Source organism: Channa argus, chromosome 14 (assembly GCF_033026475.1).
Source record: "Channa argus isolate prfri chromosome 14, Channa argus male v1.0, whole genome shotgun sequence".
Classification (NCBI taxonomy): Eukaryota; Metazoa; Chordata; class Actinopteri; order Anabantiformes; family Channidae; genus Channa; species Channa argus.
Genome location: NC_090210.1, coordinates 2213933 through 2240591, shown reverse-complemented (window position 1 = coordinate 2240591; position 26659 = coordinate 2213933). Strand labels below are relative to the sequence as shown.

The window sequence follows — 26659 nt, the reverse complement described above, 5'->3', positions numbered from 1 at the left end:
ATTTGCACTATAGGGTGTTGAATAATTATTTTCCACTGAAAATGAAATAGTTCTCTCTATATTTGGAAGGATTACCGATGGCATTGAGCTTAATGTGAAAAAATTTGCCCTTTAAATACATAGTTAAGCTATATCCTACACTTTCTGCTCACCAGATGCAATCTTGTTAACCACACGCCTGGATGTTTGTCACCAAACTTTCCACATATTTGCCTTTTGGGTACAGCTCGGATGCACAACTAAACCTACGCACTCTCCTCCCAGTGAGTCGAGAAGCCTCAAAGCTTTCCTTTCATATGCTGCATTATCTCTATGGCGGTAATTATCCATAAAACTATGCCATCAGATGGTGATGATTTCCAATATGAACCCAATAAATGTGTTTAAAATTTGAATTATCATATTTATGTGGATATGTGTTACTAATAGTGATTATGTTCATCATGTGGGTAGAAAATCAACCATCCTTATACTGCGCATTCTCACATATTTCTCAGACATTTCATCACACATTTAATCTGCCCCTGTCTAAGATTTTCTACTTAACCTGTAGTCAAGGCACAGGGGGAACAATAACGGATGAGATTATGAAGCATGTCTGTTAAAGCATGTCTGTTTGATCATCATTCTGTTTAGGTGAAGTTCTCTACTTGGTCTCTTCAGTCCCTGACAGCAGAGATATAACATAATCTCTTTCCCTAACCCTTTTCTTAGGCATGAATAGGGTGGAAATGTGATGGCATTAAGTCGATTTACTCCTTGGTTTGCAGTTTCAGCCTTAATGCCTCTTGGCTCTTCTTCAACACACTCGTTCCATTTAGATTTCTAAAATATAAATGTTATGTTAAGGATTTCCTATTTATTTTCATTTATCCATCATTTGAAGTTCATGCATATATTTATGCTACAAATAATGCTTGTTTATTTGCAGCTCTATCTATCTAGTATAGTGTCAGAGATATTGGAAAATCAAATACAACTTGTGTATTATCTTCAAATACAGGAGATATCAGTTACAAAGGGCAAGATCTGAGACTGTATGACATTCTTTGTGATTCATCCCTGACATCATTTTGATATTTCGCATTTACTCATCTAAACCTTAATTTAGTTCCTCCAGCATATGTTGACAGGCAAAGAAAAGCTATTATGTCTCTGAATTTCAGCTGATGGCATTTGAAAGCTGCATTAACATACCTGTCTTTATGGAGTATATTTGTTATGAAATAACGCTTTAACACATCAAAAGTTTAAGCAAGTTTTGCGTGTTCTGAATGATAATACATGAAGATATAGCGTTAACCGTTAATATTGTTAATAAGAAAGAACAAAAAAAAAAGATGGTGTTATAATATGTAACATTTGTCCAAAAGAAACATTAACTATTACAAATGTCAGCATTATAAACTTACATAATGCAAACTATTTAATATTTTTTAAATAATCTTTATACTTCCTTTTTGGTATAATTTGTTATTGTGTTTTGTGCGTCTCTTCAGGTAAAAACGTCTGTTGTGTCAATTTGACACCTAAAAAGGCACTGACTAATAAATCCTACTTATAAGACCTATTTTTAAATATATTTGGCCATATGTTAAGTTTTTATGTCATATGTATATGTAGATATATGTATATGACCCGCTTTAGAATTATATGGCCTATTAGTTTCACTTTGTATTCTGACATTTTTTCCTATATCCTTGTGACACAATTTGTACTCTGGTGCCACAGAAAACCAACTGACTAATAACCTGCACCGTTTTAAATATTAGGATTATTATTATTCTCGTCGTTGCTTTTCCTTAAAATAATTAAATGATTGATTTCAGCTGAATATTAAAAGAAAGTTGCAGAGCACATTGTAGATTACTATACTGAACAAGAGCCAATTTGATGATACTTAAGTTGAGGAGCTTTGTATTATAGAACCAAGTTTGACAGCAAGTCAAAGGCATTTTTAATGGTGGAACTAGCTAGAGACTACACGTGGCAATGTTAAATCCCATTCAGCCTGATAAGAGTGACTCCCAGCAGCACTGAGCTCAGTGGGGGGTTGTAAACATTTACACTAAGAGCCTGTCCAGTGCACATGGTTGGTGCTTGCCAGCCACCTCGGTATCGAATGTTGTGTTGCATATTTTGTCATTCAGGCCTGTCCCGAAATTGTAGGAATCACACCATCAATTTATGAAGGAGCCATCCAAATGTGACAACAGGCTTATGCTAAATGGAGAAAATAGAGCTAAACATTGTTAAAACACCCCTAGACCCACATGGTAGAGAGTGCTCGGCGGAGAGCTGCTATGCTCCCCGCTGTGAACTGGGAAAGTGATGTTGGTGGGCTTCCTTCTCCATGAGGGCCGCATCGTTCTTGGGCCCCGATTTGAAGCCTTTTTGAAGTCTGTTTCCTGCAGCAGTGTGCCAACATTAATGTTTTGACGGAAGCAAAAAAAAGGATAAATCAAATGAATACTACTGACTGCTGAATTCCCCAGCAAATTTTAAAAGCCTAACAAGCAATTTCATAGATTTAGACACATTTAGACACAAAATGACACATTTGTACTTTGCTTTAAAATAATAAGTTATTTTCCTTAGTTAATACAAAATTCTTCATTTCCAGCAATTAAGTTCTTGCAAAAACAATTAATTGTCTATTGGTGTAATTGTTTTTATCCATGACGCAGTAAAAAATTTCACCTGCTAATGAACAATATAGCGAGTCCAACAGTATGATGTACATTTTTTAGCATAAATTTGACAATAATTGGCCACACAACAATAGGTTTGGGATCAATCCTTTATTGTTTCAAAACTCTATCTTTTACAATACAGTCATTTATTGTTACATGTGTGGTTTGATGGGTAATGTACAATGTCGTCTAATAATGAAACAGTCACAAATTATTCCTTTCTACATATCAATAATCTATGATAGTGAGAAGTTTGTGCTGATATATTTACTTAGTTCTGACAGCTCAATTACTTCCCTTTTCAAATCAACAAAAGCATTGTTTTTGAAAGTGCATTTCAAGGATCGCAAATATGACTGTTTCCACCAGTCAGCCATAATCTACATTTTAGTATTGACAGAGGGCCATACTGCTTTTTGAGTAACAAATAGCATTAACTACATTTCCCACTACAACATTTATCTGGATAAATAAATCAAAGAAAATATATCAATATGCATGCCATGAACATTCCTCAATAGACATTTATAATAAATGTATATTTTTATTTAATTATGTTAATAATGACACAGTATTTTCCACAAATGGACAAAGGCTGATAATGAGAACTAATATTTAACATCCAAATTTTTGTTCAATTGTACACACAGGTCAAATGGCATAATGCCACGGTGTCTAGGGCAATGCCCTAATAAAGTTAATAGCATTTGGTCCACAATAATAAATCTGGGTATAAAATAAAGCAAAAATGTGGTAGAAGGGTGGATTTTCAACTGAAACTCAAATTAGCATGAAGATGATCTCCTTGATTCTTCTCATTTGGAAGGTCTTTCAAATTCCAGGTTATGAATTATGAAGTGAAGTTTTGTTCAAAAAATTTAAGCAATATAAACATACATTTTAGCTCAATGCTTGGCTATTATACTTTTCTGTTCCATGGAACAGCTTTTACTCTGTAGAATTTGGTTCCCAAAGGAACCTTGAACCTGTTCTGGGCCTAGTGAAAGAAAAGAGACAAGTAAAAAAGGCTTTGTAAGAAACTTTCAAAATAGTTCAAAATATGCACACATGAACAATATAGCATTACTGAAATGGAATAAGTCAATACATTAAACAATAAAGCCAAACTCAGAATGAAAAGTTAGAAAACATTAAAAGATTTCCAAGACTGTAGTCCATATGTGTCAGCATATTCATTCTTAAGATAAGCACATTTTAAAAGCTAAGGTAGGAGTAAGTACTGCACCTTTTTTGCTTGGCAATATTCCTTCTCCATCACCTTTCCAAGTACCCATGGCCGCCTTGAGGTCCCTGATGCTAAACAAAGAAATGAATTGAGTCGGTAAACAAGTACTCATTGAATGCTCAATAAACCAAAACACATGTGTTTGTGCATGGGTTTACCATTGCAAAGCATTTTAGGGGAACATATTATATGCAGTCATTGTCAAATAAACTTTGACATATGAAGCTTAAGTTATAAAAAAGTGGTAATTCTTTTACTAATCCTTCAACTATTATCGTAACAGAAGGTTTAGGGTTAGGCTGACCTGGTTTGAGGTCCAGTGCAGTGAGAGACTCTGAGTGGAGGAAGTAGAGAGTGGGACCAACTGTGAACAGCACGTAGTTGTCATGCCTCTCATCCAGGATGATTAGAACCAAATCGCCTACCTGGAAGCTAAAACATTAAACAATGGACAAATGACAATGCGATGGCGACAGAGTTCTGAAAACTTGAAAAAGACACTAAATAAATGATAACAATATATTAAAATGTGTATCATTTTACATCATGTAATGATGAAAATCCCATAAACAAACATGCTAGGGTTTATATTCACTTACTCTCTGATGGCGATCTTGTCTGAATGCCGTGATGATACAGATGACATGCTCTGAGACATCTACAAAGAAATAAATGAGGGCAACATTACACGTTACAGAGAAGAGTTAATAATATTGGCTTTAAATAAATTACAGGACGACTTCTTTAACATATTTCCAACTGGAGATTTGGGGAAAATGGGCTTAGTAATTAGTATTCATACTTCTACTCTTCTGACAGCATTTCACAAAAATCTATTCTGATTTATGTCACTATTCTTATTGTGAATCAAACAGGGTCATTGGTTGATTAAAATAACTTTTAAGCTTAATTTTAAAACGTATACAAAATACATGTGTTTAAAACATGCAGTATTAGTAAAATTCATTCTAATGACTCTTCCTAAAATCCATTCTTCTTCACTAAGCTCCCTGCCCTCCAGGGTTAGGATTTAAGTCTTTGATGCTACTGCCACCTAGTGGCGCAGGTCTTACATATTAATTACATAGCAATTACATAGCAATAAACTGACCAGTCTTTGACTTAGACGCTTGTTTTCTTCTTCCTTCATGTGTAAAGTCTGAAAGATGTAAGAGATTGATTAAATAAATGGAGACCAAAAAAACGTTTCTTTCTGTAGAATCACATGCAATGTGGTAAAGAAAGTGTTTCTATTTACCCTCTCAAGTAGGAGTATCCGCTGTTTTTCCTCTGAAATCAGGATGTTATCCCTGTAAGAAACATAATTTCATTAAAAAAAGCCTTTTTCTGTCACTACTAACCAATTCCAAATGATCAGAGCATTAAAAAGCTCTTTTCTGTGTGTACATGCAGCCTTCTTCAGGACTGCTGCAACTTTACTATCCATATGTTGTAGATTTATGACAAATCTGCACAAATGTGTGCTGCATATTGACATTTCAATGAAAAATAGCAGTTTATTTAGAGAAACCAAAGAACATGAAAATGACTTGGCTTTGGGCTCATTTAACATAACTTAATCTACCCTAAAAAAAAAAACTAAACTAAAGACTATGTACCCAGATATGGGCCCCGATGGAAGTTGTTACATCTAACTTGTGTTTGCTTGGGTTGTGCTGCTGAAGCTGGCCCCACTGCCTTGGGTGGCAGTTTCATTTTTATGCCATAGCCTGCTTAATAGTCGCAGCCATAATGTCTACTTATTTACCTTTGCCAATTGCAACAGTAGTTGCCACTACATTCGAATGATAATAGATGGGAGATAAAATGTAAACAGGCTGTAATGTTGTAATAAGAAATGTAATAGCATTCTTAAACTGTGCTTAAGCAACCCATGTATATATATATATAGTCACCTTTTATAACTTGGCTTTCAATAATGGCACTTAAGAAAGCTGGTAACTCAATGAAAAAAACTTGGGCAATTGGGAAATGCCCAATTTTAAAGCTTCTTATTTAGCCATTTACTGCACACTTTCTGTTAGCTTCAAGTTTGGTTGGAATTTTGGTTGTCTTGATTTAAAGTTATAGCAACTTTTGAGAAGCAAGCTCACTGTAGTATGAAACTTGAAATGAACCTACCCAGGGTTTCAAATACTGATGCTGTGCATCTATAAAGTGCCTGTGGCATAGATTTGACAAGGTACCGATCCAGGTCAGTACAGGGTTTCAGCTTTCTGGATTTGAAGGGCAAGCTTTGCCCAAAAACCTTTAAAAGATAATATAACTGTTCCACTGCCACTGCTGTTCTTTGAGTCTTAGTCCACATTATAAACTCTTTCATTCAGCCTTTCACTCAGCTAACTGTCCTGCACATGTGCTAAAATAGCCAACAGAATCTTGGTTATGCATATACATGCCAGAGGAATTGGCACTCTTCAGGAGAAACTGACCTTGGGAAATCAGGTTACCCTTCCCTGATTACAGAGAGCAGGTTTCTCATTTACAGGACAGCGAAAAAATCCGCTAGCTTGACAAAGCTCACTGGAAGCATATTACTAAACTGCATGTAAATTTAAGGGTTGATTGAAGTTCAGTGCAAAACGCAAAAAAAAAAAAAAACACTGAAGATAAATACTTAATGTTGTAAGTAAGTGGCCTTCAACTTTGGTTGACTTTAGTAACCTTATCTCTAAAATATAGTGCAATCAAGACATATGGTCCCTCGGTCAGGTTTAGACACAAATAAAAACCTAGTTTGGCAGTGTTAGATCCCAGCTGACAAAACACAAATTCAATGTATGTATTAAAAACTGATTTCTGTGGGGCTTCTTATGTGTGTTAACACGCATGTGAAAGAACTGCTCTCAGAAACAAAGCGGTCACATGTTGAAGTGCTTTCTCATCACATCCAAAATACTTAAATTCCAAAAAACTAAAATACAGTAACTTTGATTTTGTAATTAAACAACTAGCATTCATAAAATTCAGATTTAGACAGAGTTTAAAAATTTGTGATGCTTCCCTTATCCAAGAATGTCCTGTTAAAAAGCTTGAGGAAAAATGTCTTTGCCCCAGAGTTATGTTACTAAACATGGTTCTTATTTTAAAATATACACTTAGAATTTTTATCTTGGCCAAAGCTTATGTGTGGAGTAGGGGGAAATACAAAAACGGGTGAAGTGCCTGGGTCTTATTTAGGTTGGGACAAAAGGCTGCTTTGACCTGATCTCTGTCAGGACAAAGGTGTGGCTTTAACCATTCTACAATTACAGCCATTTTCATACACAGACCTCCATTTTTCGTGGCTCGTAAGTAATAGGACATATTGACATATTTACAAAGTATTGCCTTTAATACTGTCTAAAGCCTGGAATCCACTGACATGACCAAATGCTGAGTTTCATCCCTCAAGATGCATTGCCAGGCCTTTACTGCCACTGCCTTCAGCTGCTGCTTGTTTGTGGGTCTTTCTGTCTTTAGTGTTGAGACCAGGTGAACGTCTTGGCCAGTGAAGAATTTACCGCTACTTTGCTTTGAGAAACTCTCGAGTAGCTTTATGAAATATCAGTTTTGCAGCGTTTGGCTGAATATGAGCAGAGCATTGCTCTATGCACTTCAGAATTCATCCTGCTACTTTTACCAGCAGTTATTAGGTCATCAGTAAACACCAGTGAAGCAATTCCGTAGACAGCCATACATGCATATGCCATAATACTGCCTCCACCATGTTTGACCGATTGTGCAGTATGCTTGGAATCATGAGCTGTTCCTTACTTTATCCATATGTTTCTCTAACCATCATCTTAGTAGAAATTAATCTTGGCTTCATTGGCCCAAAGAGTCTTTTTCCAGACGTGTCTAATGTGGTTTTCCTGTTTTTGAGCGTTACCAGTGGTTTGCACCTCTGTATTTTATTCATAAAGCGGTCTCTTGACAGTGACACCCCTGACTCCAGCAGTCTTCTCGACTTGACTAGATGCTGTCAAATGATTCTTCTTCACCATAGACATAATTCTGTGATCATCCACTTTAGTTGTCTTCCATGCTCTTCGAGTTTTTTTTGCTGTTGCCGAGCTGCCAGTTAATTCCTTTTTTTAAAACAATGTTCCAAACTGTTGTATTAGCCACTACCCTTGTCTCTGTTATCTCCCTGGTTATTTGATTTTGCTTTTTCAGTCTATTGAAGGCCTTCTTACCATGCATGGACACCTCTTAGGAGCTTGTGATGAGAATTCCTATTAACAGCTACTAAATGCAAACTTAACACTCAGAACCAGCTCCAGGCTTTTACTTATTTTAATAATCATGAAATAATAAGAAAACATGGCATGCCTGGCCATGCAAGTGCTTATCAGCCATTTGTTCCATCATTTATTTATGAAAATGGCTGTAATTCCTACAGGGTAATGTCACACTTTTGTCAAACCCTTTGAATTGAAGCTGAAAGTCTGGACGTCTTGAGTGTTTCATCTCAAATTCAATGTGGTAAAGTACAAAGACTGTTCAGGTATTTATAAACCCACCTGTATCTCAAACCTATCAACAGTGTTAAGTGGAAAGAAGATGCTTACTGGACGGTCACCATGCTGGCTTCCACTGCGGAATCAACGTGTTCATCCTCTCGAATAGCTGCTACAGACGCCAGTCTTTCGGTTTCAGCCAAGGGATCAGAAAAGCAGGCCCCAGCTACAGGCAGAGCTCTAGCTGCTGCTGCTGTTCCGGTTTCTGTGCCCTCTTCAGCCGATGGGTTAGAAGTGAAGTAGGCAGAGGAGACCAGTGCAGTGCTGCGCAGATGGTTAAGTTCTTCTTCTAAGTGTTTTTTCTCCTGCATGACACTAGCCCGATCCTCAGAAAGAGTCTCTATCAGAGCTGTAAGAGGTGAATAGAAATAAAAACACTGTCAGGCACAGATATGACAATATAAATTATCTATAACAACTCCTAACATTAGCTATTCTTAAAATATGATAGTAATTAATGGAGATGAGGAATAGGATTATTGATTTTGTAATGTATAAGTATTAGCAAGATCACCATGTTGTGCTATAAAAACATTTGACATTTTCGTTCGAGCACTCAGTATGGGCAGCCCTTACCTTTGTCCTTCTCCTGCTGTTGGGTAACTTTACGCAACTTCTCAGTGAGCTCATTAATGATCTGCTCCTTCTTTAGCTTCTCCCGAGTTAATACAGTGTTGAAATTAGTCTGGGGGGAGGAGAGAGGGGAAAAACAACAACAAACATTCAACATCAAAATTGTAGGAAGCTTAAACACTTTTTGAACAGCAGAAAATGGATTATCAGTGTATCAATGCACAAATAATGAGAGGATGCTAATTTTTAAGATCACACCAGCTTGCAACCACAGGTGCAATTGTTTATATTCTTACTAATCTGTTTGATACATATCTAGTGGTCCTAGATATGTACCCTAGTACATATCTAGGACCACACCAACATTTCTACTTAAGTAAAACTATGATTTAAAATGTATCAAGACAAATTAGTTGTCCTTTCCTGTGGACAAGTGGTGCTTTATTTATTTATTTGTTTGTTTGTTTGTTTGTTTGTCCTTTGGGCTTATCCCGTGAGTTCATGGTCACCCCAGTGGATCACTGTCCGCATGTCGATTTGGCAGTTTTTTCAGCGGATACCCTTCCTGACGCAAACCTCCCCAATTTCTACCAGGTTTGGACCAGCACTGCACAGCTGGGGAGGGGAATGTGCTGTTAGGGGTTCGGTGTCTTCCCCAGAGACACTTCCACATATAGCCGGGGATCAAACCCCTGACCCTGTGGTCCGTGGACGACTGCCTTACCAACTAAGCTACAGCCGACCATTGACCATCATATAAACAACACGTCATTGAATACCCTGCTGTAGAAGCATCCATTAAAATATTGATGGCAGAAAACATACACTGCCTGAAGTAAGCACTTCACACAAGTAAGCTAAAACAGTATATTGTGTCTAACTAAAGTTTGTTTTTGCCACAGTTTTACAACAACCAGGGTTCAACAGTGCGAGCATTGTGCTTGCATCTGGCAGTAAAAATTAGAGCATGCAAACGTGAAAAAAAATTGGGTGCACTAGTGCTAGAGGTTGGTTCTAATCTGGGAGCATTTAGAGACCAGAGAGTGAGATTATCAGTTTAGTAAATGTGTTTTTGGCATTTATGTTGCAGTATCTCTTCTCACTCTCTCCCCCCTGTTGTTTGTGACAGAGAGTAGTGCTACTCCACACAACAGAGCAGAGAAACCATGGCGAACATGACATTGCATACAGAGAAAGTTTTCACTATGGACGTCCAAAAAGGCCTTATATAAATGACAACTACGCTCTTTACCCAAACCTAATATCTCAAATAAGTATTTTAAATAAGACCACGGGAGGGAGGGACCAACACTATGCCTGCCTACACTTATTGGTGAAGTGCTGCATTGTGAAACGTGGGGTTGTAATGCAACTTTTACTAGAAATGTTGTGGTGTAGAAAGAATACATGCTTTCAGTGCAAACTACAAAGGAATTGTAAGGAATTGTAAGACAATTGTAAGTCAGCCACAAAAGACAGGCCATAAACCTTTGTAAACAAAGCGACAAAAACAAACCTGAGTAAGGAGAGAAAAAATAAAAGAGTAGTTGTTTTTTCTTCGGCTTCTTCGATAGTATATTGTGTAAAGCTATAAATCAGATTCAAAATAGTGCTTCCACAGAAATAGTGGTTTTGCTGGATACACAGGTTAAGGAAGGATTTGTTGATGTGCAAGACTGAACTTGAAATAAAGTGCAACTTGCTGAGAAAAAAATAAAAATACTCTCTTTTATTAGACTGTTATATATTTCTCCTTGAAATGATTCAATATTGATTCTTAAAATATAGAGATCACTTTTTGCGGTGACTGTTCACAGTAAACAGGTGTATACACTTGTTACTTGTTATATGTGCGTTTCAGTTACGGCTGCACAATGTGTAGAATGTCTACTATGTGAAAAACTATTTTTTTTTAAAAGTGCACACATTTGTGCAATTTACTTTTAAGCCCAAAATAAACGATAGCTGTCTATATTAGGAATCTTGACTCACAAGAGTGCCATGAACTGTGACATGAATAGCTGTCTATGTGGGACCCTAGCAGTTTACGGAATGACTCTGGACGGTCAGTTGGGTCGTGGGTCTGGACAATCCACTGAGATAAGCATAGACTGAAAAGAAGATTTTGATATACTGTTCTGAGATTAAAACTTCTTTTTAAGGAGATATCTCTGACAATAAGATGCATTGCTTCTGTGTGTGGAGCTAAAGCTAAGTAACTAGCAAACATCAGAATGAGGTCCTGTCAACACTAACACTTCTGTGTTTTCTAGCTACCTGTGCTCGAAGTGATCATTTAAGTGGATACATAAAATACTCGTGTTTCCCCTTTGAAAAAGTAGGTAGTAAATCATAAAAGGCAATCTCCATGGTATAGTTCAAAAACTCGCAACTAAAAACAGGCAACACGAAACTCACGAAGGAAGTGGCGTTCCAGAAATTTAGAAGAATCTCATTTAGCATGAAAAAAAAAGTTTAAAAATGTATTTTAAAAAGCTCTCTATGATGCCAGAACAGCAAATTATTCATCATTAACAAAGGAAAACAAGAACTGTGCCTCTTGAGCCTCTTCTTCTTTTCCTTCTGGCTGTTCCCTTACCTACCTACAGCTCTGCCTCCTCTTTTCTTCAGTGCCACTGTCTCTAAGCCGAACAACATCTCTGGTCTCACCACCGTCTTGAACACCTTTCCTTTCATTCTTGCTGATACTCTTATCACACAACACACCTGACACTTTTCTCCACCCGTTCCAACCTGCCTGCACTCGCCTCTTCACCTTTTTTCCACACTCTCTGTTGCTCTGAACCGTTGACCCTAATTACTTAAAGTCCTGCACCTTCTTCAACTCTGCTCCCTGTAACCTCACCTGGGTCCCTCTCATTAACACACATGTATTCTGTCATGCTGCGGCCAACCTTCATTCCTCTGATTTACAGAGCAGAGCTAGATTTTCCTCCACCTGCTCCCTGCTCTTAATACAAATCACAATGTCATCTTTAAACCTCATCTGTCAGCCTGTCCATCATGAGCCTAATATTCTATTAACTCTGAGCAGCAATGACTTTACAACTCTGTTTGTGAATAAAATTGTAGTTATTAGAGAAAGAATTCACTAAATCCTCCCCCCAAATATTACAGATAGAGCTTCACATACAGCAGTGTTAGAGTCATTGATAAGGCCCCACTCCCTGTTAGACTGCTTTTTACCCATAGATCTCTCTGAGCTAACTTCAATTATTACCTCATCTAAACCAACAACCTGTCTGCTAGACCCTATTCCAACTAAGCTGCTCAAGGAAGCTTTACCCTTAATAGATACATTCGTATTAAATATCATCGATTTATCTTTAGAAACAGGCTATTGACCACAGGCCTATAAGGTAGCTGTAATTAAACTACTACTTAACTACTTACTTAAAAAACCCTGTCTCGACCCAGGTGTTTTAGCCAATTACAGACCAATATCTAATCTCCCCTTTATTTCTAAAATAAATGAAAAAGCAGTTGCAAAACAATTATGTGACCAACTTTACAGGAGTCATTTGTATAAAGACTTTCAGTCAGGATTTAGAGTTCATCATAGTACAGAAACAGCACTGGTAAAAGTCAGCAACAATCTTCTATTGACTTCTGTTGGACTAGTCTCGATACTTGTTCTGTTAAATCTTAGTGCTGCATTCAATACAATTGATCACAACATTTTATTACAGAGACTGGAACATTAAATTGGGATTAAAGGAACTGCACTAGGTTGGTTTAAATCTTATCTGATAGACTTCAATTTGTTCATGTTAATGATGAATCCTTCATCCACACAAAGGTTAGCTATGGAGTTCCACAAGGCTCTGTGCTACTTTTTACTTTTATACAAGTCTCCTTTAGGCAACATTATTAGAAAACACTCCATAAATTTCCATTGTTATGCTGATGATACTCAGCTATATCCATCTATGGAATCAGATTTAAAAAAAAAAAAACATTTAATCAAGCTTCAAGCCTACAAGACATAAAAGCCTGGATGTCCCACAATTTTTTTACTTCTAAACTCAGACAAAACTGAAGTCATAGGATTTGGGCCCAAAATGCTCATTAATATACTGTCCAACTATATTGTTACTCTAGATGGCATAAGTCTGGCCTCCAGTACTACTGCAAGGAACTTTGGGGTTATTTTTGACCAGGGTTTGTCCTTTGTCTCAAATATAAAACAAATTTCTAGAACAGCCTTCTTCCACCTACGGAACATTGCCAAAATTAGGAGCATCCTGTCTCAAAGTGATGCCAAAAAACTGGTCCATGCAATTGTAACTTCTAGGTGGGACTACTGTAATTCCCTACTTTCAGGATGCCCCAGTAACTCCCTAAAGAGCCAGCAACTAATCCAAAATGCTGCAGCAAGAGTGCAGACTGGAACTAGCAAGAGAGATCATATTTCACCTTCACTAGCTTCTCTCCATTGGCTTCCCATTAAATCTAGAATAGAATTTAAAACCCTGCTTCTTACATATAAACCTCTGAATGATCAGGCTCCATCATATATACAGTAAAACACCTCATAATACTATATCATCCCAGTAGACCACTTAGATCTCAGAATGCAGGCCTACCTGTGGTTCCCAGAATTTCCAAAAGTAGAATGGGAGGTAGAGCATTTAGCTGTGAAGCTCCTCTCCTGTGGAACCAGCTCCAAGTTCAGATTCGGGAAGGAGACCTCTCTACTTTTAGGTCTAGGCTTAAAACCTTCCTCTTTGAAGCTTATTGTTAGTTATAGTTATGTTGCTATAAGCTTAGACTGCTGAGGGACCCACCCCCCGGTGCACTGAGCTCCTTTCCTCCTCCTGTAAATGGTAAATGTTCTGCACTTATACAGCACTTTTCTACCTATTGGCACTCAAAGCACTTTACACTGCTTCTTATTTACCCATTCACACTCACAATAACACACACACTCATACACTGGTGGTGGAGCTGCTATGCAGCTGGCCAACACTCACCGGGAGCAACTAAGTTGGATTTCAGTGTCTTGCTCAAGGACATTTTGACATGTGACTGGAGGAGGTGTGGATTGAACCAACAACTGAACCAACAACTGTGAGATTGGTGGACAACTGCTCTACCTTCCTGTGCCACTTGTCCTTCTCTTCTCTCCTTCACCCCACAATTGTCACCACTCTATGACATTAACTGTGTGTGTTCTTTCTCCGGTAGTTGTCTTTCTCCTTCTGTCTCCCTCTCTCTGTCCCTTTCTGCAGGTGTCCCTGACATTGGAGCTGTGTGTTTTCCAATGTGCAGCTACTGGTCCTTCCTACCTGCCCAATGTTTTGTTGTTGCTCTTTTCTTTTCTCTCTCCGCTTTCCACTCACCCCAATGTTGTGAATTGCCGCTATATAAATAAAGTTGAATTGAATATGCTGTAGTTAGTTGAACCATCTGCTACTGTGTGCCTTAGTAACTATATGGGATAGAATTCATTTACATAATTATTTACATTATTCTGACTCAACTGTTTTGTAAACGCAAACCCAAAAAACAGTAATGTAATGTTTTAGTTATCTGCATTTACTAAAGACAAAAAATATATGTATAATATTGGTATTACTCTGATGTAAGTAAAGCTTGCAAAATAATGCAAGACATAGTCTTTAACTATCAAGCTTCTCACCTGTGGAATCTGCTCCCAGTTTAGATTTAAGTGGAACACACTCTCCCTACTTAAAACCTTTCCTTTTTAACAAAGCTAATAATTAAATCTAGCAGTAATGATTTTGATCCTTAGTTATGCTGCCACAGACTAAGTCTACTTGGCACCTCCTTTGAATCATTGAGCTTCTCTCCTCTCTTTCTATGTATAGCCACCATTTCGTGCCATTAACTCCCTCCCTCTTCACTCCTTGTCCCTCTCTCTGTACCTTTCTGCAGGTATAACTAGCTGAATGTGTCCAACCTGTCCAGTGTTTTGTCTGTTGCTACTTTTTGCACTTTTTATTCCTCTCTCCACATCCAATATAAGGAACTGTCAGGTAGCTGTCAGGTAGCGCTTACTCCTAGATTAGTCCACCGGGGCCATTAAATTTCGTAATGTTGCAACCTTATTATGAACTGGAACTACAGTCTAAATGCCGAGTCAAATAAATTTTAGATCAATTCAGAGAAAAAAAAAAAAGTAAATAGCTATAACTGGTGCATGTAGGAGAAATGTTTGTGCTAATTAATTTCAAATTATTAACCTATTATTTGTCATTAATAGAAACAATGTACAATCTACACTTACGAGTGTGTTAAATAAAGACATAAAAGATCACGACTTTGTTTTATCGGCTTAGAAATACTGTCTTTGATCTGTGACTTGAAGATCGTATCACATTTCATGACCAATTTATGGAGAAAAATTGCAAACGTTGACATTACTTTTTCTTGTGCCTGTAGTAGGATTAACATAAAAAGTTGTTACCAGTATACTTAAACATCACAAGCACAGTACACTTCTAGCCTATTTAGCCTAACACAAACCTGCTGCTCTGCAATTAGTGATGTCTTGAGGTTCTGCATCTCCTCATTCTTCTGCTTCTCCAGGAGCTCCATCTTGGATTGCATTGAGGCCCTTTCTTGCTGCAGCCGCTCTTGTTGTGCTGAGTCTAGAGACAGAGGTGTTCCGGCACCTGTTTGGCCTTCAGCATGCAGTGGCAGCCCTTTATCACTGAAAGGCACACAGTAAACTTTCATTTTGACAGAATATGTCGTGTTTTAAGAAATAGTTAACAGTTTATTCATAATCAACTGTACAAGTGTGTAGTTTTAAATTTAACCTGCTTAAATTTAGGCTAACATTCAACTAGTCAGGTAAAACACAATACAGTGGAAATACACAAAACACTAAAAGAGGTCTCTATTGTTTAAGTGATTATAATCATAATTTACCTTATTGAAGACTGTCTCTCACTAAGCTCATTCTCAAGTTGTCTAATTTTTTCTAAAAGTCTCTTCTCCATCTCCTCCTTCTGCTGCTCTAACTCTTTAAAGGCTTCTGGTGATGGAACCTTAGGAGCTTCTTCTTTGTCTAAATCTTTCTCAACTGCTTGTTGGTCCTGCTCTAGTGTTTTAGAGAGCAGGTCATTTTCTGCCTGTAAATTGCTGATAACAGTCCTCAGATGTTGCTCCAGTCCTTGGAAATCCCTCAGCTGCTTCTCATTTTCTTTCCTTAGAGCAGCCACTTGCTGGTCTAATTCTTGCTTATGTTTCTGCTGTTGGTCAACATTGTTCCTCTCAGCATTGTGGACTTCTTGCTCCAGAGAAGAGAGTTTGTTGTGCAACAAATTTGTTTCTTCCTCGTGTCTGTCCACCAGCTCTGATATGCAGTGATCTTTCTCAATCCTCATGAGACTCCTAAGTTCTGCAAGGTCGACTTCATACTCCTCATTTTTTATCCAAAGCTGTTTTTTGACAACTGTCAGCTCTTCACTAAGGACACTGGTGTAAGTCTCTACCTGAGACTTCACGGCTTCAGCCTGTTGCATTTTGAGCCCCTCAAGTAGGAGCTTTGTCTCTTCTGTCTCTGACTCTTTTAGGGCTACCTCCATCTCTAGTTTGCAGCGGAGTTCTGCCAGTTCAGTAACACGAGCCTGAAAGTTTGTGATTTGGCTGTCCTTTTCTCGAAGAGCAGCAGCATGTTGATCAGCTACCTCACCTAACTTTGCAATGTGTTCAGCAGTCAGATTTTCCAAAGCCTCCTGGTGGTCCTTTTTAAGGGTCTCCTTTTCTGCCTTGTGCTCCTGCTTAATTCTGTCCTCCAGTTCCTTTAAGTGACATTTCTCAGCAACTTCAAGCTCTTCCCGGAGTTTCTGCTGGCCACGCTCAATCTCAAAATGCAAATTGGCAAGTTGGCTTTCCAGTGAATCTCTTGAAGCTGAAAGCATCTTAATCTCTTTAGATTCATCACTGATCATCTGCTCCAGATTTTTTATCCTATCCACCTGGGTACTCTCTGTTTGAACCCATCGCTCTCTCTCATTCTCCAACTGCGTAAGCTCTTTCTCTTTGCGCTCCATGAGCCCCTCCAGCTCTAGCATTGCACGCTGTACATCTCTGACAATATTCTGGTTTACTTGGTTTTCCTCTGTTAGTGTCTGAACCTGCTTCTCAAGTTCTTGCCGAAGGCAAAGAAGCTCACTTTGATGCTGCTCCTTTAACTCCAGTTCTTGCGTCTGGAAGCTGTCTACAATGTTATGCACCTCTGTTGACATACTACTCAGGACAAAGCCAAAGTCATGATGTTCTTTTAATACTAGACCACGTAAGTGATCAAGATCATCCTTTACACTTCTTAAGTTAGAATGGGACCCTTCTGCAGCAGATCGGTACTTGTCAATAAGTTGTTTTAGAACAGTGATCCTTGAGTTCTCCCTTTCTAGTGTTGTGGTATCCTGTATACGCTTGTTGTCAATAGCATTGATGACCGAAGAGTACAGTGACTCCACCATCATTTCAGGGCTAGTAGGATCACTGATGGGATTTGGAGAGGTCAAGTTCTCTTCAATTACAAACTCATTAACAGCAGACATGAAGTCAGATTCAGGGCTCTCTGCTAGGGAATCCAGGTCAAGGGAGCCCTGCTGCAGGACTGGATCCATATTTGGATGACCAATGGTTTCAAAGTCAAATGTTTGTGCATCAATGCTGTCTGGTGATAAATCCTCTAGAGGAGCTGGGATGGGAACATGTAGGGGCTGGTTTTTGGGTCCCTGAAGACTAAGGGTGGGAGGGGTTTTGGAGGACATCGTTGTTGAGGTGCCAGGTATGCTTTCAGACTGTGGAGTCAGCACAGTTGATCTGTGAGCGCTCTGACAAAAAGATGCCTACAAAGACAAAACACGATGAGAGAACATACAAACAGCTCATTCATGCAGCAGGCATTTATTAATATTTGCATTCTAGCTAAAGTTTGGTGTTGTTGACTTAATTTATTTGTTTGTTTTTGAGCAATGAAATAAAATCCTAAATCTCAAAGAAAAAAAAACATTAGTGCTTTCTCTGCAGTCATTTAAATGCCAGATCACATTTCATGACTAATTTATGCAGAAAACCAGAGAGAAATTGCCACTTTGCGTCAGCGTTACAATTTTGTTCCTTTTGCACAGCTGCTCCTAGTGTTTTTTTCTTCACATCACACTCAGTCCTAATTTAAGATTTCAATCTTTAAGAGAAAGGCAAGTTAATACGATAAAGCCAGCAACTGGAAAGTTTATTTTGAATTCAGACATATATTAGGTGTAAGTAACGTAACTATGAAATCCGATAACTATTAATGGACACTGCTACATTTTTTAGTAAAACACTAATCATTAAATTTTTATCTTGGAATTTGACTGATCCTCAAACAGCTACTGTAAACTGTAAATAAAGAAAATGTTGCGTGAGGAAAAGCCGGACATGGGAAAAAAATCAAAGCTACACTTATAGCTGTTGGTGAAGTTAACATTACCCTTTGTTCACTTAGCAGGTCAGTAATGGTTTGAGACATCTCATCTACACTTTGAGCTGCTTTGACAAGCTGGTGAAGAGTCTCTACATGACGATTTAAGGGCTCGAAGTCACACATGGTGGGAACCCTGCCAAAAAAAGTTACAATGACAATCAAAAGATTAGAGTATTTAAACTATGCAATTTTATTTAAGAACAAACACTCTAAGGCAGAAAGTTTGCAGAAAAAAATAAAGAAATCACAAAGGCAATTAAAGCAAAACTATAAAAAACCCTTTGATCCTGGCTTGACAACTGTTCCCTTCATGCACCACGAAACATGGATCATGGACTGAAGAAAAATGTGTTTTCTGTTTACACTTGACTAAACTAAAAGAAAAAAAACATTCAATTTTTTTAAATTATATTTTGGTCAGTGACTTACATAAGGAAAGGCTGCACCTCTACAGGACAACAAGATTTCAAGTACTGCAGGTCATCAAGCGAGATGTCTGGAAGTTCATCATCAAACCTTCTGGGCTTTCGCGTCTATGAACAAAATAAACATAGCAATTGAATGAACCCATTAAAATACAGAGAACATAATATACATAACACAACCTACTTAATCATATTGGTCTCAAAGTCTAACTTACACAAAATGATGTTGGAGGCCATGAATCAAGTCCTCTAAACAAACGATTTCTGAGGAAAGACTTCCCTGAAAATACATTAATAAATAGATCAATTCTCTGGCCTTGTTTTTTTTCAATTTCACATTGCACTGTGTGGTGACAAAAATATCTTTAGTGGACATTTCAAAAGAAAAAATGAAAAAAAAAAAATAAACACTTACTAAAAAGTTTCCCAAAGGATTCCCTTTTGAACTTCTCTGCCTCGTAGAGTCTCTTCCCATCCTTCACAAGAGCGTATGCCCACTGCAAACAGTAATAAATTGTTTTATTTCTCAGTCACCTTTCAGAATTTTGTTGAATTGTGTTTACTTGCATGCTATTGATCTGCCATGAGGCACTGTTTTCTCAGGTTTACATATGTCAAAAAGATTATTTAGCATTAATCCTGTTCAGAAGTATGTAACCAATGTTTGATTATCCCTATAAATTAAAAGAAAGACTAAGTTCATGACAGTTTGAAAGTGCATACTGCAAATTGCCAAAAAATAAAAAAGAAACTGGGTTAAAAAAAAAATAATACATGCATAGACTACAGTGGTATTTTTGAGAGAGACTGGTAGATCTTGCTCAAAGCAGAAAAATGGCCTAGGTGGTCATAAAAGGCCACACTGTTGGTGGGTTAACAATAGGAAATGAATCAAAACACTGGAAACCAGACATTCCCATACATTCATTTATGGTGACTTATCATCATTGACAGTCAAATATTAATTTTCTATTGTTTATTTTTTTTAGGGAAATCTTATTCTACTCAAGAGCTGCAGATTGCATTTTGATCCTCACAGCCAAGCTCTCCCTTTCTTCGAACACAAATCCAAAAAGCAGCTAAGCTACCATTAAAATACACATGGGTTATGAAGTTAGCACTCTGAACCACTTCTGCATGAGAATAAAATTTATAACTCAGATACTCAACGTTTACTCCCCAATTTTCAGACTCATAAGAGCTCATCCTGAGTTACAAAACAGTCTAAACCAGAGGTATTGGCAAATAGAGTAAGAAGAGGAAACACACATGGAAAAGCTTGTCCTACTAGTGTAATTTAGCTTCTAATTACCATTCCAAACATTTCCACACTGCAAATGAAGGTAGCAATAGAAGATCAGGAAGACATATGCACACACACATATATTCAGAGGAACATTCAGAGAGAGAGACAGCGAAAGAGAGAGAGAGAGAAAAAGACTTAGTATGTTGACTTCTTGAATGTAATCGAGTCTAAAATAGGCAAACAGAACCATGTGTGTCATTACGGAGACAGCAGTGAAGTCCTGTCATTTCACCTGCTGCACACGGCTCCTGCAGACTGGAAACCTAACCTTGCTACATTCCTCCACCAATTAGCAAAACTAGCTACTGTACCAACTGTGAACTGAAAATAAGATCTAAACGCTAAGATTACTTTGTAACCTTTTCTAGGTACAGCCTAATCAACGGTTGGTCTTCTTTAGGGATAAAGTTTTTTTATTTTTTTTGTCCTTTCGTCTTATCCGTGAGTTCAGGGTCGCCACAGCGGATCATTGTCCACATGTTGATTTGGCACAGTTTTTACACCGGATGCCCTTCCTGGTTTTCAAAAATGACTACAAGTAAATATCTGAAAAGTGTGGCTTGCACAGCTCAGACTAATTACCAGTAGCTACATTACAGTATGCTAGGATTATCTCCAATTTTCCTCTGAATTTCTTTCATTACCTCTCGCAAAGAAACTAAAATGTGCACATACCTTTCAAAATGACATTTCCAAATAATGGTTATAAAAATTACCTGCAATATGCAAAGGGAACTTCTTGTGTTGCATCACTAAAAGAACTTATTTCTTCATTATTCATTCTTTTAAAACCTAACCCAGTGATTAACGACGATTTTTGATGTAGCTTTCATGTTTCATTCAAGTGAAACTATTGAAACTGTTTTAGAGGCGCTGATTCAGCTGCTGTATGACAATTGTCGAAGATGCTCCTGTTGAACTTTACTGTGTTATACAAATACATTATTTTGTACTTATGTCAGCATTATTGATGTGGTAAAATAAACAACAAAAACTCCTGTTGGTAGAACACACACAGCTCAACAACATAAAATGCAACAGCCTCCAAGATGATCATCGGCTGAATCAGCACATATTGTAACCTTAATGATTATTCAGAGTGGAGTAGTTTTTAGCTATTTGCAGCCAACTGAGGGTGTGTATTTGATGATTTAAAACTATTGTTGCCGCTCTACGAATAATATTTTTGTAATATAAATTTGTTCTAATCTAGTCATAAACATCAACTTATGCTGAGAATTTTTGCCTCTCATTTGCTACTATTAAATTGTTTTTATATGATGCAAAAAGAAAGAAAAGAAATAAAAAATAAAAATAAAAAAGACATTGGGATTATAAATTAGCCATCAGCCTCCCTGCTCTCTAAAAAACTGGCATCAACCATTGCAAAAACTCATTTCAGTCAACCACCAGTGTATAAAGTTAGTGTCCAAAACCTGCATTCAGCACTAACCTCTCTGTAATGGCGCATAAACATTTTTCTCCTGACGACTTCCACTACTGCCAAGCAGTACATCTGGGGAACAGTACTGAGAGCCTCTACCACTCTCACTCTTTCCATTAGCTCTGTCAGAAGTCTGAGTAGAGCCTGAAGCTTCTCCCCATCTTGGTCTGCATGAAGCATCACGTAGCAGCACCATCTAATTCAAAATCAGTATCAAAGTTACAAAGAATTATTTCTTGAGTTTAGCATTTTCAAAAACAGCAAGCATAAACTCAACATAACAAAGCAAAATCACTCTGCCCAAAAAGTATCAAGTTACACAGTACCAAGATCAGGCAATAAATACTGAAGGAAGAAGTGGTTATTTGGTTTTACTTGAGTCGAACTTGAAGGTTGTTTGCAAGTTCTTGTTTGGCAGTGGTGCACTTCTTTTTGATGTCTAGCAGCTTCCTGTGGTTGTTCAGCATGATCATCAGCTGGTTAGTGTGACTCAGACACAAGTCAGGCAGAACAGACGTATCTTTCAGGTTTTCAGCTCTCTTTTGATTGGCCAAAAATCCCTGCAAGAAACAAGATTTAAGCACAATTAATGAAAACGGACGATACAAAAAGTAGTTAAATAGAGTTGATCTCTTATTTTACATACCTGAGCAAGTTCTTTCTGTTCATTCACCAATTTCTTACAGCTTGCAATCATTTGGTCTAGAGCATACAACCTGTCCTCAAGCCCCTTAATGGCTTTCATGTTTTGATTATCTAGCTTGGCAATTGTGTCACGACAATCTGCCAAGAAGGGTTGAATGATCCGTGGGTCAAGCTGAAAGAAACAGCATTTCAATACAGACTTCTATCCCCCACACACAGACAAGAAATGTATAGTCATATATTTAGGGAAATGTTTTGACATGGCTCTTCATCATCGTTGACTTACTCTATTGATGGAGTCAAAGCATTTCCTCACAACTGATTCCACATCATTGGGTCTGTCTTGCACGTTGATCCAGTCTAATAGTGTGACATTGAAAGAACATGGGTTGGCGAGCTCTGGATTCTCATCATCTAATAATGCAGCTCTAAGCCCATCACTGTCAGTCATTTTATTTTTTTCCTGGTCACCACTTGGCTCAGATGTGGCCATCTTTGAAGCAGAGAGGGTGGATGATAACTTGGAAGGCCTCTGTACATTATTTGCGCAAAGCACAGAGTCAGTGGATTTTTCTTCTTCTGTCTCATCTGAATCTTTTTCTGGGGTTGAGCTTGACTTCTCTATGCTCTCTCTGTAACTGTGTCTTGTCAAACATTCCAGCAGAGGTATCCTGGCCATTACAGAAACTGCTGTCCCCAACCTGTATTTATAACAGAATGTTCATTTAGACGTCAAGCTGAATACATTTTTGGGACTTCTGTAATCATTGCATACAATTATTGTTATTTTAGTGAACCATGCTATGAGTGTGATTAAACTATTTAAAACTGCTACTGTTTTGACAGATATAACTCACTAAAGCATACAGTACTTTGCATTTCAACTATAAATAAGTTTAAATAATAATACGCTGTGTCATCACTTACTTTGAAAGTTTCACCTTGATTTGTTCCAAGTCATGCTGATAATTTGTGTATGAAGACTCAAATTTCACAAGCAACTTTTGATATGATAGAGTGCAGTCATCCAGATTAGCCATAATAGCAGCCCAGCCTTGGTGTTGAAGGTGTTCATCGTGAACCAGACGCTCACAGAAAGAGCAAAGTTTCTTGGCAACTTCAAACATTTCCTAGAGAAGTTGAAAAAAAAAAATAATGAAATAACAATGTCAGGATAACTGAGGAGCATCCCATACTTAATGGATTAGTGGTTTTGTATTACACGTATATTCAGTCTATAAAGAGTAATGTCCAATTGCAGTCAAAACATTCCACAGCAATTAAAGCCGGCACAAAATGTATTCAAAAAGCAGGTAAATACCAGAGCAAGTTGTGTTCGTGAGGCAACGGTGTGAAAAACAGCTGGCATTAGCAGAGACTCCTCCACCTTAACCTGAATCTCACTTTCAATTGAGAAGGTGGTTTTGGGGATTGTGGGATCCCGATCAGACAATATCATCTCTTTGTTGAACAGGAATATGGGGTTGGTTTCCTAAACAGGCATCAGAAATAAGACATTGGTGATTAAAATATATTGTATGCAGCCATGAAGGCATACAAACACAAATATAGTGAATAAACTTACAGTGCCAGCACTGTAGCTGCAGACTCGTCTGTCTGAAGCCATACATTCCCCTCCATTGACAACGAGGACTTGGTGTTGAATTGCAATCTTATATTTGGCTTGGATGGCATGTTTTAACTCCAACACACTGAGGCAAAAAGAGAACTTATCAGCCAAGATGCACCGACTACGATTTCTGACTAAAATTGCTAAAATGCCAGTTTCTTACGTTTGGACAGCAAGATCCGTGTCAAATGTCAATGTGCTGCCATTGTTGACCTGGAACACATACAACTTCATGTTGAATCTTCCAGAGTTCTTCGCACTTGCCTATGTCATTCATTTAGTCCTTCAAGGCCACCCTGCAAGAAAAAGACAAAACACACACAAACAGAAACATGTTATACAAATAAAGATTTTTACATTTTATTTTGTCTTCTTTAATTTCATTAATTGGGCTCTGGTGACAGGCGTTGCTTCCATCAAAGCTCTAAACCCAAAACTCTGCTTCTGTAAAACCTGTCTAAGGTGTTTCCTTGCTACAATATAGTCTGTAATTATGTATAAGACTATAATTAAGATAGTCTCGAGGTAGTTCTCGAGATCATTTCTACCATCCACGCAGACTTAAAGCTAACGTAACATCCCTTATAACTGATCACTTAACCGGTTAGTCTCTTGCAACTTTTTGTCTGCTGAAATATTAGCTTAGTAATGTTAGCTGAGTCACCATGTCCTTGGTTACTGGCTACTGTCTGGGTTTTAATACATGAGAAAAAACTTTATGTTTAGGTCTAATCTTCGGTTGACGTTTATTTGGAGGGCGCCAAGTCAGAAAAGCGTTCACTACTGAGAGTTAAAGACAGCTATTGCAAAACAAACTAGGCGCAAAGTAACTGTTAGTTGTTAGCGTGACAATATAAAGCACCTCACCAACAAAGTTGCCATAACAATCTAGTTAGGTTATCTGGTTAACACAGCTAATTGCCTTCCATAGCAGTTCGTAATTCTGTGGACCGATCCATATCCTTCAGACTGACCCGAGCACGAATGTTTAGATGTGTTGTTTTTAAAACAGAGGAGGCTAATATTAAAATCCATGGCCTCCAGCTGGTCATGGTTAAAGTGCCGAAGAAGGAGCCACAAACGGCTGCTAGCAAGCCAGCTAGTCAATAATAACAACAACCCGGCTAACTGGCTAGCGCAGGATATATTTTTCTAACGTCGATGATTTTGACAAATGTAGTAAGGGTGTTAAAACTAGCTAATATCGCGTAGATAAACTTATTTAGGAATAAGAGTGCGAGCCCGTGTTAAATTCATGTAACAAATGATTTCGTTGGTCTTACCTCACTTTGCTCGTATCACCCTGTTCTTAGTCTCTACCTCCGCTAGGCTAGAGTGAGCTAGCTAACAAGCTAGCAACTAAGCTAGCTAGCTGCCCTGTTTTAGCTTGGCAAACATAGAGCTAGCTTTGCAAGCTGCTCAAGCTAACGTTAGCTAGACTAAACTAGAATAGCAAAACTGACAACCATTGCTAGTTCCACATATTAACCATATTGTTTTTGTAAATTCCTATTCAGGCAAACTCCAGCCGAAATAGTAGCACACACGGACCACACCACCAATTGTTTATTTCAACTAGCTAACAACGCTAACACCCTCTCAGCTGCCCTGTCTGTTTTGTTGTTGTCATCTGCTGATGTGCGGTCCGTGAACGAACCGTTCAAGGAGATTCGATTGATAGCCAGCGTAACTTTCTATATAAATCTCTATGAATTTATATATAAATATTACAAACATAACGTCATCGCGCCTGGAAAGATACAATAAATGTATTATTTAGATAACTGATTTGTTTTTTTACCATTCCATTATAGCTTTAAAAAAAAAGTAATTCTTTTACCCTTTTTGATTGAACTGTCTTTATTACGGCTACATTATAAAATGTGTTTCTATTTATTTATCAAAATATTTATTCTTCAATAATACTACACTCAGCATGTAACCAAGTCTCATCAAACATGAGATACCTACTCGTATAATGTTTTTTTTTAATACAGTTTTTTATTTGGATTACTATATTTTGTACCGCCTACACGATTTGTGAGCCAACTGTAGTCAATCACCTAAATAAAATTACTAAAAATAAATTACATATCAAAACTGATTCAAAAGACTCGGCTCTTTCGGTCATGTCCAATTTCCCAGCAGCGAACACGTTCGTCACTGTACTTTTCCAGGTGTATTCTGGGAAAGTAAGAGAAAAAAACCGCGGTGGAGTGTTTTGCTGCAACATTAGAAGGGGTGTGGTTAATCTGAGGCCGCAGCGTGTGGAGGATCTTATTTTGCTGCAGAGAGGAGGTAGTTCGCGGTTGTCGCTGGCCTTACTCGGTTTATTTCAGCAAAAAACTTTTTTTTATTGTCTTATAGGGTTAGATATTAAAGCTGAAGTAAAGGAAATAGGCACTGAACAATAAAAAGACATAAATAGTATTTTTAAGAAATAACATACCTTTGCCAAGTTGCAGCAACTGATCTCCACTTTCTTTGTTAACTGGATGGCAAACCACAGTGGACAATAAAGTAATACAACCAAAATAGCAAACATCTGGCCAAACAATTATATCAATGATGTGCAATATCGTTAAGTGTTTACTTTCCTAGGTGCCTTGATCGTTACAGGCTTAGACTACTGTCAGTGGTCCCATTTTTGCATCTCCACCTGAATGCTTTTTATAAAACCCAAATAAAAACTGCTGCTGGTA

The 26659-nt window shown here is 37.8% G+C and overlaps 1 protein-coding gene across 1 annotated transcript; it reads right to left on the bottom strand.

The window, feature by feature from the left end:
• Nucleotides 1-2782: 2782 nt before the first annotated feature.
• rb1cc1 (RB1-inducible coiled-coil 1) lies at nucleotides 2783-25601 on the bottom strand. The gene is made up of 23 exons (XM_067474419.1): nucleotides 25241-25601; nucleotides 24121-24253; nucleotides 23913-24039; nucleotides 23649-23819; nucleotides 23255-23457; nucleotides 22614-23028; nucleotides 22329-22499; nucleotides 22058-22242; nucleotides 21692-21878; nucleotides 19348-19429; nucleotides 19148-19212; nucleotides 18937-19040; nucleotides 18514-18640; nucleotides 15954-17887; nucleotides 15546-15732; nucleotides 9039-9147; nucleotides 8514-8811; nucleotides 5198-5249; nucleotides 5051-5098; nucleotides 4539-4597; nucleotides 4244-4371; nucleotides 3940-4010; nucleotides 2783-3690 (listed from the first exon to the last, which is right to left on the bottom strand). The coding sequence occupies exons 2-23, from the start codon at nucleotides 24189-24191 to the stop codon at nucleotides 3613-3615; spliced, it is 4872 nt and encodes a 1623-aa protein (XP_067330520.1). The 5' UTR covers nucleotides 24192-24253; nucleotides 25241-25601; the 3' UTR covers nucleotides 2783-3612.
• Nucleotides 25602-26659: the final 1058 nt, after the last annotated feature.

What these genes read in the sequence shown, in the direction of transcription:
- rb1cc1 (XM_067474419.1), bottom strand. Translation starts at nt 24,191, where the DNA reads ATGAAGTTGTATGTGTTCCAGGTCAACAATGGCAGCACATTGACATTT. An exon ending in ATCAAGGTGAAACTTTCAAA is followed by an intron (nt 23,029 to 23,254) that starts GTAAGTGATGAC and finishes TTATAAATACAG; the next exon opens with GTTGGGGACAGCAGTTTCTG. An exon ending in AACCTTCAAGTTCGACTCAA is followed by an intron (nt 21,879 to 22,057) that starts GTAAAACCAAAT and finishes ATTTTGAATTAG; the next exon opens with ATGGTGCTGCTACGTGATGC.